General features: G+C 39.6%; 1 protein-coding gene across 2 annotated transcripts; it reads left to right on the forward strand.

Moving 5' to 3' along the window:
* The first annotated feature begins 4,210 nt into the window (after positions 1 to 4,210).
* tacr2 (tachykinin receptor 2) lies at positions 4,211 to 12,656 on the forward strand. Of its 2 annotated transcripts, none has more exons than XM_017464080.3 (5): positions 4,211 to 4,906; positions 9,258 to 9,452; positions 10,009 to 10,159; positions 11,091 to 11,287; positions 11,906 to 12,656. In XM_017464080.3, the coding sequence occupies exons 1-5, from the start codon at positions 4,503 to 4,505 to the stop codon at positions 12,117 to 12,119; spliced, it is 1,161 nt and encodes a 386-aa protein (XP_017319569.1). In that variant the 5' UTR covers positions 4,211 to 4,502; the 3' UTR covers positions 12,120 to 12,656. The 2 variants fall into 2 exon arrangements, with proteins under 2 accessions (XP_017319569.1, XP_017319570.1); XM_017464081.3 differs by having other exon boundaries at positions 4,213 to 4,906; positions 11,927 to 12,656.
* The last annotated feature ends 690 nt before the right edge of the window (positions 12,657 to 13,346 follow it).

Consider the following 13,346-nt stretch of genomic DNA (forward strand, 5'->3'; position numbering starts at 1 on the left):
GCTCTTCAAGGACTAGGCCTTTTATGGAAGCTCCTTATATACTACAATTAGACGATTGCCTCACCTGTTTCAACCTGCCTGTTCAACTTGTCACATCTTAAATTGTCCCGTCCCAACTTTTTATTTTTTTTATTAAATTTTTTGTTTAAATACCAGTCAAAGTATATTTACATATTACTCCTCTTTGTTTTTATTAGCATTTTCTATACTGCCCCAACTTTTTTGGAATTGGGGTTGTATATGGGGGGGGGGGGGGGGGGCATTCTCCTAATTTCTTCAATCCCCCCCCCCCCTTTTTTCCTCCCTCCTCCCGACGGTGTGTTGGACTGTTATGTTGGATTGGGGTATGGGACTGTTATGTTGGATTGGGGTACGGGACTGTTATGTTGGATTGGGGTATGGGACTGCTATGTTCGGTTGGGGTATGGGACCGCTATGTTCGGTTGGGGTATGGGACTGTTATGTTGGATTGGGGTATGGGACCACTATGTTCGGTTGGGGTATGGGACTGTTATGTTGGATTGGGGTATGGGACTGCTATGTTCGGTTGGGGTATGGGACCGCTATGTTCGGTTGGGGTATGGGACTGTTATGTTGGATTGGGGTATGGGACTGTTATGTTCGGTTGGGGTATGGGACTGTTATGTTGGATTGGGGTATGAGACTATTATGTTCGGTTGGGGTATGGGACTGTTACGTTGGATTGGGGTATGGGACTGTTATGTTCGGTTGGGATGGGACTGTTACGTTGGATTGGGGTATGGGACTGTTATGTTCGGTTGGGATGGGACTGTTACGTTGGATTGGGGTATGGGACTGTTATGTTCGGTTGGGATGGGAATTAATGTTAGGATTTTGTGTTTGCTGCTTTATCTGTAACATGACAAGCTGCAATTTTTCCCTTATTAACCACAAACTAGATTGGTGACAACAATTATTTATAGCAGCTATAACATAAGTCATAACAGGAATTTATTTGTTTCACAGAAATTCCACAACATTAAATGTAACAGTAAATGGTTAAAAAGCACAACATGACATTAATTAATAAACTAGTCATTTTAATCTTAGGGAAATCGCTCAAATACTGAGTATAAATGCTATAAAGGTAAATATGAAGTAACTAATAAAATTGCAACTCATTCCACACTTACACATTGTGATATCTAGGCAACATACATATTTATTTAATTCCTTATAAACATACAAATCATTTTTGCAACAAGGTATATATATAAAAAAAAAAAATTAAAAAAAACAACCAGAATGTTACAAAAAAACATTTTTTAACCTTTTGTTAAAACCTTTCATTACCAACAGATGTGAATTATTCATTTTTAATGGGTGGAAAAGGATCAAATAGATTTTTTAAGTGTCATCCAGAAACTGCAGCAGGCCTTAATAAAATTTTAAAATGGTCACCAGAAAACACTGGGACCAAGAAAATGCTTTTTATTGGTCTGTTCAAAGTCCTTCTTAAATTGTTAGCATTTTCTTTGTCATTAAATATTTATTTAATATGTGAGCATGTGATAAAAATGGGTTTATAGTTTCTCTATTGCGGCATTGTGCAGTAGAGAGATATAGCTCATGTACTGGTCATAATAACAAGAATAGCAATGATATAACCAAAATAAAGTGCTAAAATCACAGTGACCCAAAATGACAGATTGAAAAAGCAAAGGATGTTAGACTGAAAAATCAAAGGTGCGTCGGGTCTCAGGTGTAGTGAGAGGCATATTATCAAATGACAGTTATCACCACTCAATATTGCTAGACGTTCTCCATCTGCGCGCTCTTTGCCCATCACTATAAGCTGTATTTCTTTTCATTTCACACAATTACTCTAGAAATCCTATAGGGTTGTCTACAGTATTTAACACTGGATTTATATATATATATATATATATATATATATATATATATATATATATATATATATATACACGCATATATTGCCAGGCATGATAAGCAAAATAACAGGAAGTTACTAACAAGTTATTAAATAGGAATATGTTTGTGAGTGCAGGGGACTGGTGGACTTGATATATGAAGAAAGATCCCCAAATAATAACTAATTTTTTTTTGTTTATTGCTAAAATATAAAGCTGTTGTCTGCTTTATCACTGTGAGTTATGTTTTCACTGCAAAACAGTAAGATTTACTTGTTAGATTTGTGACTGGAAGAGTCCCAGCACTGTCATAGAGCCACTGTCAGGCCCTTAAGCAATTGTATTTCACATCATATTCTTTATATAAAGTGTCTGTTGAAATAGGAAACCACAACGACTCCCATCCATATAAACCAATGTGTGCACCAATCTAATTGACTCTGATATTGAACATAGCTTGTGTTTGATACCCTGAGATAGACTGGCATCCTATAGACAGTATATTCCAATCGAATGCCCAGTGTTCCTGGGAAAGACTCTGTGTTCTGCAATCCACTGCCAGCCTGATCAGGATGAAACAGTTACTGAAGATGAATGAATGAATGAATGAATTGTAAATATGGATAGATCGCCCCAGGACAATAGCATTTTGTGATGATGATGATGATGATGATCATGATTACTGTCTGTGTGGATTTCCTGTGCTTGTTCACCCTGTGTCCATGTAGGTTTTCTCTGGGTTCTCCAGTTTCCTCCCACCTCCCAAAAACATGGGCTGTGTCTGAATATCCCTACTATCCTACTACACAGTAGGCAAAAAGCAATACACCAAAGATGTAGTATGTCCGAATTCTCAGTATTCATAAAACAGTAGGCGAGAAAAACCCAGATGACCTACTGCTTCTGCCGAGATTCTGCAGTATGGAACCACTGTGGATACTGCGTTATCCCATAAGACAATGGTACTGCTCCAGCCTGGGCATCACTGGAACGGTTCTGCGCTGGGTGGAATCCTATCTCTCTGACAGATCCTTCAAGGTATCATGGAGGGGAGGTATTTCTGAAACTCAGCAACTCACAACTGGTGTTCCACAGGGGTCAGTTCTGGGTCCACTCCTCTTTTCTATCTACACTACATCTCTAGAGCAGGTGACTGAGTTTCATGGCTTCTCATATCATTGCTATGCTGATGACACCCAGCTCCATTTGTCCTTCCAGCCTGACGATCCATCCGTCTCTGCACGCATCTCTGCTTACCTTTCAGACATCTCGGTCTGGATGAAGGAAAACCATCTTAAACCTGGCAAAATCTGAGCTTCTCGTCATCCCAGCCTGTCCCTCAATCAACCACAACCTCACTGTACAGCTCGGCTCACTCACACTCATGCCAACCAGGACGGCCAGGAACCTTGGGGTGATTCTTGATGACGGCTTGACCTTTGCAGACCATATCTCAGCAACTGCAAGGTCCTGTAGGTTCATCCTTTACAACATCAAGAAAATCCGAACCTACATCACCAAACAGGTTACACAGATTCTAGTCCAGGCTCTTGTTATCTCTAAACTGGGCTACTGCAACTCACTGCTTTCAGGCCTCCCAGCCAGCTCCATCAAACCCCTTGAGATGATTCAGAATGCTGCAGCGTGCCTCGTCTTCAACCAGTCCAAGAGGACCCATGTCACACCCCTCTTCATCTCCCTCAACTGGCTTCCTGTAGCTGCCCGCATCAAGTTCAAGGCCTTGATGCTCCCCTACATGACCTTGTCTGGAACAGCAACCCCCTACCTCAACTCTCTCCTGAAGGCCTACGTTCCCTCTTGCAATCTGCGATCGATTAGCGACCGACGTTTAGCAGTTCCAACTCAGCGTGGCGCAAGGTCCCTTTCCAGAACCTTCACACTAACTGTTCCTCAGTGGTGGAATGCATTTCCAATCTCAATCCGGACCGCAGAATCTCTCACCATCTTCAAAAAACAGCTAAAGACCCACCTCTTCTATGAACACCTAACCAACTCATAATAAATAAATAAATAAATAAATAAATAAATATTTTAAAAATGCACTTACACCTCTACTCTGCACTTTGCTTCTTCTGGAATTCAATTAATAGATCTTGTATGGTAGCACTTCTTGTATTGTTCTCTGCTTGATATATCGCTTTGCTTGTATCTTTCTCATTTGTAAGTCGCTTTGGATAAAAGCGTCTGCTAAGTGAATAAATGTAAATGTAAATGTAAATTCCAATATAACTGGTATCACTAAATTGGGAAACAGCTATTGGGCTACTCTCAATTGAAAGTAGCACACACACACACACTCACACACAAACACGTCTCCAGAATCTCCACTCATGTTGGCCAATTGCGCACCAGTAAGCTGCAGGAGGTGCCACAGACTTGCTCGACAAGAGAAGGCGCACTGAACCTTATTTCACTTTTCCATCTCTTCAAGTTCTGAATGAATCTTTGTGAGGGGGAAATGAGCTGCTACACGTTTTCAGCCCGTGCGCCCTGCATATCTTCAGTCTCAGCTGCATTCGTGATTGCCACTATTGGAAATACCCTGCAACACTGATCTGTGTGGGACCCCGAGAGCCAGCGGTGACTGATATGGAGGCGACCTCGGATCCGCTCTCGTTCACATCAGTGCTTAACGACGGAGATGATGATGATGGGAACGAGACCTCCACCAACCTGTTCGCGCAACCCGCGTGGCAAGTGGCTCTGTGGGCGCTCGCCTACTCTCTGGTGGTGCTGGTGTCTGTGGTGGGAAATGTCACCGTGATCTGGATCATCCTTGCGCACAGACGCATGAGGACGGTCACTAATTACTTCATCGTGAACCTGGCTTTCTCCGACGCCTCCATGGCCACCTTTAACACCGTCTTCAATTTCGTTTACGCGTTGCACAACGACTGGTACTTTGGTTTGGGCTACTGCAAATTCCAGAACTTTATCCCCATCACTGCCGTCTTCTCCAGCATCTATTCGATGGCTGCTATTGCTGTGGACAGGTAATCACTGTATACATCACTTCTCTCATTTCAATATAAGATGTAGTGGAACCATAATATACCTATAAAATTAAAAAAAAATAAAATAATAATAAAAAAGGATGTACTTAATAATTCAGAGAGGGTGTAGTGCTGGATTCATGTTTTCACTAGTCACCCTCTAAACATAATCTGAAGTTAATTTGTTCACACACTAATCGGATTGTTAATTTGTTCACACACTAATCGGATTGTTAATTTGTTCACACGCTAATCCGATTGTTAATTTGTTCACACGCTAATCCGATTGTTAATTTGTTCACACACTAATCGGATTGTTAATTTGTTCACACACTAATCGGATTGTTAATTTGTTCACACACTAATCGGATTGTTAATTTGTTCACACGCTAATCCGATTGTTAATTTGTTCACACACTAATCCGATTGTTAATTTGTTCACACACTAATCGGATTGTTAATTTGTTCACACACTAATCGGATTGTTAATTTGTTCACACACTAATCCGATTGTTAATTTGTTCACACACTAATCGGATTGTTAATTTGTTCACACACTAATCGGATTGTTAATCTGTTCACACACTAATCAGATTGTTAATTTGTTCACACCCTAATCTGACTGACTAATTTCTCCTCCATAAATTAGTATTGGCTTGAATGCGCACAAATATAATCCTAAAAGTAATATTTGCATAATTTAAATAATATAAAACAACATATAATAAGTACATGAAATAATGAGCCAAATTAATCATTGTGTCAGGGGCTATTTGTTTTAATATCATGGCTATCATTTATGTCCACCTGCATTTTTAAAAACAAAAAAGGTCATCTGGACACAAAATAAAGATGAGTGACAAATGAAAGGAAAAGCCAACGGCTCCACTATGCTGTGGTTCTCGTGTATTTTTCTTGCCCTGGTTTATGTCCGCTTGTCCCTTTAGAGGGAAGAGTAACTACAAATCAATACTTGTGACTGATCATCTTTATCGTATTATAAAACATTTCTGTCCTGATGGGAATGGTCTCTTCCAGGATGGCAATTCTTTAATCCACAGGGCACAAGGGGACACTGAATGGTTTGATAAGGTTGAAAATGATGTAAATCATATACTATCGGCTTTACTTTCACCAACTTTTCACTGCCATCATCATAACACCTGAAGTAATATTTACTGGAAGAACGATGTTCATCTTTTCAGTCCACTTCAAATGATTTGTATAATGGAAGCCAAGGAGCACCGAAGCTGTTCTGGCGGCTCATGATGGCACATCTTTACTAAGATGTTTTTTCTTTGGATGCCTGTTTCAAGTGTTTGAGAGTCCTTATAATATAATACTATTGCATAATAAAATATAAAATATATATTATTAGCACACTATAGAAAATAATTACAGGCATACGTGTACTATAGAAATTACTAGCCTACAGGAAATTTGTTTACATTAGTAATGCCCAAATCATTTTAGTGATGAAAAAACTGCCTACGTATATTTAAAATAAACCAATAAAATATTTAATAAAAATAAATACTAAATAAAGGTGTCCCTTATTACATATAATGCCTGCATCTGCACTACTACAAGGGGCCATGTATGTGCTTTTTCATAAGATTAGAAGATTAGAAGAGCATTGAAATATATACTTGAGTGTTCAATATTAACATATCTGATAATGGTTCTGCATCAAAAAATTGGGGACACATTATTCTTGTAAAGAAATCTGAAAAATTGGATGTTTGACAAACACGTGAAACCTATGTGACAGATATCTGGAGAGGAAGAAGACGGCCGGTAATGGCTAGCCTTCTGATGCAAACTCATTTGAGTTGCTCATTCTGAGGTGTGATGTGAACATTTACTGAAGCTCTTAACCTGTATCTGCTTAATTTATGCATTGTGCTGCTACTGCGTGTTTGGCTGATTGGATAACTGCATTAATGTACAGGTGTACAGATGTTCCTAATAAAGGTACATTTTATCTTATCTCATCTTAAAGTGAACAGTAAGTGTGTTTATCTATCTATCTATTTATCTCTCTATCTATCTATCTATCTATCTATCTATCTACCTATTTATATTGTGTGTGTGTGTGTGTGTGTGTGAGAGAGAGAGAGAGAGAGAGAGAGAGAGCGAGAGAGAGAGAGACATGTTTTTAAATTGTTTGATTAACATGTGTGGTATGAGGGGCAGAGGTTAACAGGTCTTTTTGGCAGACAGGGGTTAGATACGATTGTGAGAGGATGCTAGGAGCTCATGCTTGGAGCTCGAATGCACAGTCATATGGTGCTGTGGGAGCCCAGTGGCTTTGGTTTTATTGAATACTTCAATGAATTCATTATACTCTGTGGGAATTTCCATGTGGGCTTGAGGTTCAGCGCTCTCTATGGTGGTGGATGCAATGTCTATGAAAGTAATGGGCTTAGTACAATGTGTGATGGGGGCTCCTCCAATGGATGCTCCAACCAAAGTTTGGACTGGGGAACTCTGGCCTGCGAACATGATGGACACTGTGCTACTTGGTGCTGAGGACTACCACAGTATATGCACAGTCTCTCTCAACATCACCTCTGGCATTCCATGTCATTCAGCATTACTTCTACCAGCTGCATGGGTTCTATGATCTGTAGATCTGGCATAGGGGAGATGTTCGCTTTTATGGTGTCTCGCTTATGGATGAGAGCATCTAGGTGGATGGACATGTCGATCAGTGCATCGAGAGATACTTGGTCATTACAGCATGCAAGCTCTGTGAGAAGGTAGTAGGCATCTTTCAGTGCCTACTACCACTGGCAGTAGGCATCTTGGTAGTAGGCATCTTTCAGTGCCCGCTGTCAACGTGCATAAGTTGAGTGTAAATTCTGCAGTGCTTTGGGTTCCTTGCTTTAAGGTGAGAAGCTGCTCCCCAATCTCCTTACCCTCTGAAGAATGGTCAAACACTCATGAAACACATGGAGGAAGAGGATCTTAAAAGGCCCCATTCATACGTCCTTGTGACCACACTGCACACTGCTGTGGGCCAGGCCAGCGTTTTGTCAGTAAGCAGACTGATGAATTGAGCAATCTTCGTGTGTGCCGGGATCCCTCGGGCTATGCTCTGAGTGACGTGGTAGACTGAATAGTCACCATTCATAGACCTGATGGGAGCTGTGCCATCTGCAAGGTGAGCTGGTCAATCTGCTGATGGTGTTCTCCAATGATGCAGCCATGTGCCACAAGCCACAGTTTCCTGCTGCGAGATTCAAAACAAGGTAGAGGTACAGGCAAAGGTCAGGTGATCAACAAACAGCATTAACAAGGTCAGACAGGAGCAAGTCGAGGAAACCAGAAACCAGATCAAAACCAGGACAGCAATCAATGATCAAAAGGCTTGGTAACAACTGATGAAAATCAACACAGAGCGTATACTTTGCGAAGTGAGTGTGAACTAAGTGTGCATATATACTATATGCGTGGCTCTGAACGTGAACGTGAGAGTGTTTGAGATGGCAGTGTGTTGTAATCCTTGGCTTGCATGTTTTTAATCTGTGCTGTATTCTAGGAGCTGAAGTTTGACGCAGATTCCGGCATAGACGTGATGTATATACAAGCAAAACACTAGTAGAACCCTGACTAGTAGAACCTTGCTTATGTCACAACATTGTGATATGGAAAACCATATCATCTTTAAAGTTATACCAGTATTATTATGAGCAATAATATATTGCCATCTCCCTACTGTCTGCCTTCTAGGAGTGTGTGTTTGTGTGTGTGTGTGTGTGTGCTTGTGTGTTTGTGTGTGTGTCCTGTTCATTGTTTCATTACCTTATTTCTCTTCTGGTTCTTGCTTCTATACAAATATTGCCTTTTTTGTCCTGGTAATACAACTGGCACATGTAATGGAAAAGTGTGCAATTTATAGCCTTCTACAGGCCAAAATATATATTCTGCTATTGGCTTATTGCATATTACCCCATTCAGGACAAGGACAAGGAAATGTAATGGAATTAGAAATTAGAAATATAAATTAGTAACCATTTAGAAATGTCAGTAATGAGGTTTTACATTAAATATTTATACTCTACAGAAGCCTCTTTAGTCTGAAGTTATATCACAGCAATTCTTATTGGATTTTCTGCCACCTTGTCAGAAGAGCGTTGACATAATTACTGATGCCTAGTTGACACGAACTGATTAGTTGTACTTATAAAAATGCATATAATTTGGTTTATGTTTGATTTTGAAATGATAATGAACATATGACGTTTCAGAGTATGATTGTGAATTTGACTGAGACATCAATCTGTCTGTCTTTAGCATGGGTTATGTTCTATCTGTTTAGTAAGGTGTGATTTGTTTACCATCACAGATACATGGCCATTATCCACCCTTTGAGGGCCAGACTGTCCTCTACCACCACCAAAGTAGTGATTGGTGTAATATGGGCTGTGGCTTTTTCCTTGGCCTTCCCTCAGTGTTTCTACTCAAGCACCAAGGTCTACTCGCACCGCACAATCTGCATGGTGGAATGGCCTGATGACTATGGCGGAAAGCACCAGCTCTCGTAAGAAAGACCAAACGCATTATCCCCCCAAAAAAAACCCCGCCCCACCCAAAAAAGAAAAACAGTAGGAAATTATTTGTTTTTGCAAAATATTCAGGTTGGATTATGAGAAGTATCTTAGGGTAAATTATTTGACTGTTCAAATATGTAATACCTTAAATGCAATATTTATGATAAACACATTGAACTTTTAACCCCTGCATTCCCAGAACCTTTGGCGGGCCTAGACTTTCTCACTTTCATAAATACATACCTTATTCATTATTCACTTTTGTTACTGAAAAATTTGCTTCAAGGTGAAAAGCTGAATAACTGGCAATAATGATTCATTTGGAGTAAATTACACGGTTAGAGGGGCTCTTCCTTTAAAAATGTAGTTTTAGCCTATGATGGAGATTTGTTTTTGCCCTTTCAATGACAATGGTATAAGAATAGGGCATAATTCATTAGTTATTACATAATAAACATAGTAGTTTCATTGACCGCTTTTATTCTTGACTGAAGTAGACAAAACACAAATACATGAAAATAACAATGCCCCATCAAACCTCTACAGGTATCAGATTGCTGTCATTATCCTGATCTACTTGCTCCCCCTGCTGGTGATGCTAGTGACCTACAGTATGGTGGGCCAACGACTATGGGGCAGCAAGATCCCAGGAGAGGCATCAGACCACTACCAGAACCAGATTCAGGCCAAGCGCAAGGTCAGATTTAACACACTCACCCATGCACCCATTAATTTACACGTACAAATCCAAATTCATACAGTACAACCACACAGAAAGCTAATATTAATATGTTTGATATTTGCAGTAGTAGGTCTTGTCAAAGAAAGTTGGGAACTCTAGACAGTCTTGGAAATTGGCCTTGTGTTTAGGTAATAAAGATGTTTTGCTACTTATCTGGGGAGTTCATGATTTCTGGTGAAGTTCTCTCTTTTGTTCCCAGACCTGTGATGTCATGAGATGAAATAGCTTAGAGGCCCAAATTGGTGTGAAACTGCTGAGGTAAACATGTCAGGACAGGAATGTTAGTATATTCTAAAAAGTTTAGCACCCTAAACAATTATAATTTGGATATAAAAAATCCTTTTCTTATTAAAAAAAAGCGTTCAGGTAGAAACCCATTACAAAGCTGTTCAGAATATGTACATTGTTGTCCTTCAAAGGAGTGTAGGTATTCAGATATCTGTATTTTTGTCTTAGTTTGTTTCTGGATTTGAAATTTTTGAGCTTTTGACACCCTTACCATGGGGCACGGGTGTCCAACCTTATCTGTAAAGGGCCAGTGTGAGTGCAGGGTTTCATTTTAATCAAGCAGGAGCCAATGTCACATCTCTTTCTCTTTCTTGCCTGATGTAACCACACAACTTAATGATATTGAGTGCTGAATCAACCTCAATAAGTAAAATACAGGTAAAATTGCCAAGGCCAGATATTCAAGAAGACATGCATGATTGACAGCATTTGCAGACAGATATGGGGCATTAGCTGGTCAGAGCAATACATCTACCATCCTCACATTAATCTTAGACAAATTTAACGTAGTAGGAGCCACAAATAGGACTGCTATCAATAGTATTAGTTCTATGCAACCCATGTGGAGAAAGACTCATACTTTTTTTTTTAATTAAAGGTTGTGAAGATGATGATCGTCGTGGTGACAACCTTTGCTATATGCTGGCTCCCCTATCATATCTACTTCATCCTGGGTAGCTTCAAGAAGGATATATACAACCAGCATTACATCCAACAGGTCTATTTGGCCATCTTCTGGTTAGCTATGAGTTCCACCATGTACAACCCCATCATATACTGCTGCCTGAACCAAAGGTATACAAAACATTCATATTCATGTTCAGAAATGTTTACATAATTAGTCTACAATAATGCCAACAATTCATTACTGAACTACACTGTACTCCATAATTGAACAGATGGATGGATAGATGGATGTGTTATTAATCCCATAACTGACATTGTCTTGTGCATATTTATGATTATATACAGTATATATGTTGGGGGGAAAACAATAAAAAAGTAATATTCTTAAAAATATACATGCTCAGACAATTATTCTGAAGACATTTTGACTTTACAAACTTTATCTCATAAAGAGCACCTTTGTGAGCCACACACACACACACACACACACACACACACACACACACACACATATATATATATATATATATATATATATATATATATATATATATATATATATATATATATATATATACACACACATATAGCTCACAACAAACCCTTGTGGGTTTGTTCAAGTATATCAACTATACTCATTACTATACTATACTATACTTATTAATTGTCACTGTTTCGAAGATGATCAAATGTTTGCTTGTCCAAGTATGTAAAACCCCCCCAGTAATTTCCATGGGGTGTACTTATTTTTTCACATGATTGTAAATACAGTATTTTGTTGAACAGACGCCTGCTGCTTCTCCTCAGATTCCGGTCAGGTTTCCGACGAGCGTTCCGCTGGTGCCCTTTCATCAGGGTCTCAGAGGAGGATGACCTGGAGCTGCGGCACATGAGAACCTTCCGGACAACACGCAGCTGTCGAACAGAGACCGCCAGTGTCATGGTGCAGAACCATGTCAATGCACCAGAGGAGGTCATGTCTGAGCTGATTAAATCTTAGGCTCAAGACAGAGCCTCTGAAAAAGAAATGTGTTGGGCACAGTCACATTAACTCTAAATACCTCACAGAGAACATGAATACAGAGAAGTTTCATATGGATGTTGTTCCAGTGGATTAGGAGTGTCCTTCCATAGCTTAAGCACTCATCTTATATGTAGATGCTGTATAGTTTAGGTGGTCAGTTGTGTGTGTTTTGTTAAACATTGTGTGAAATGTGTGAACTGTAAACTGTAAATACTACCTAATAGTGTCAAGTGAAATATCTCACCGTGAAAAAATAGCTGTAAAGTTAAGATTTGCCATAGACATGAGATCCCTTTGCAGCCTTTTTAGTATGCTACCTGTTATGAGTGATCAGTTAGAAGGGATTTAATCTGGTAGATGCAAGTAAAAATGTTCAGAAAACGAAGAAGCTTGCTCACAGTGATTCTGTTCAGAAATTATATGACATGTGTCCTAAATATCCACAAATCTTGCTGTTTGGCTTTGTACTTTAACATATTTAATTAGGAAAGAATAAAGCAATTCTATTGTGCAGGTAATGAGGAGGTGTCTATTCTTTTGCTAATTTGCCAGACCATCAAAGGATGCTGTTTAAATCCATCCATCTTCTACCTATCCTTTTCAGGGTCACGGGGAACCATTTTAAATAATTAAAATCAATTTTCCAGGAGATAGAAACATATAGCACATATCAAAGACTACCATAAAGAGAACACACACACACACACATACACACACATACATACAAAGTGAGAGAGAGAGAGAGGGAGAGTGTGTGTGAGTGAGGGAGTGAGACAGAGAGTGAGTGAGTGAGTGAGTGACAGCGAGAGAGAGTGACTGAGTGAGTGAATGACAGCGAGAGAGAGTGAGTGAGTGAGTGAATGAGAGAGACAGAAATACACAAGACTAAAAATAAAAAGTGCTGCGTATTGAATCAATATTGAACATCACCAGTCTGCAGAGTGCCAGCTGCAGTTTCAGGACATGGCACCTCCTAGTGATGTGGAAAGTAATAGCACTGCTCAAATAATAATGTTATTTAAAAGTGTGATGTCTCTGTGTAGGCCACTCATGTTCCTCCACTCCAACCGTCACAAACCCTGTCTTCATGGAGCTCGCTTTATAAACAGAGGCATTGTCATGCTTCAACAGGTTTGGGCCTCTTAGTTCCAGTGAAACAAAAACAACATACAAAGACATCCTGTACAATTGTGGGCTTCTAAC

The sequence above is a fragment of the Ictalurus punctatus genome, chromosome 3 (genome assembly GCF_001660625.3).
Source record: "Ictalurus punctatus breed USDA103 chromosome 3, Coco_2.0, whole genome shotgun sequence".
In the NCBI taxonomy this organism is placed as follows: domain Eukaryota; kingdom Metazoa; phylum Chordata; class Actinopteri; order Siluriformes; family Ictaluridae; genus Ictalurus; species Ictalurus punctatus.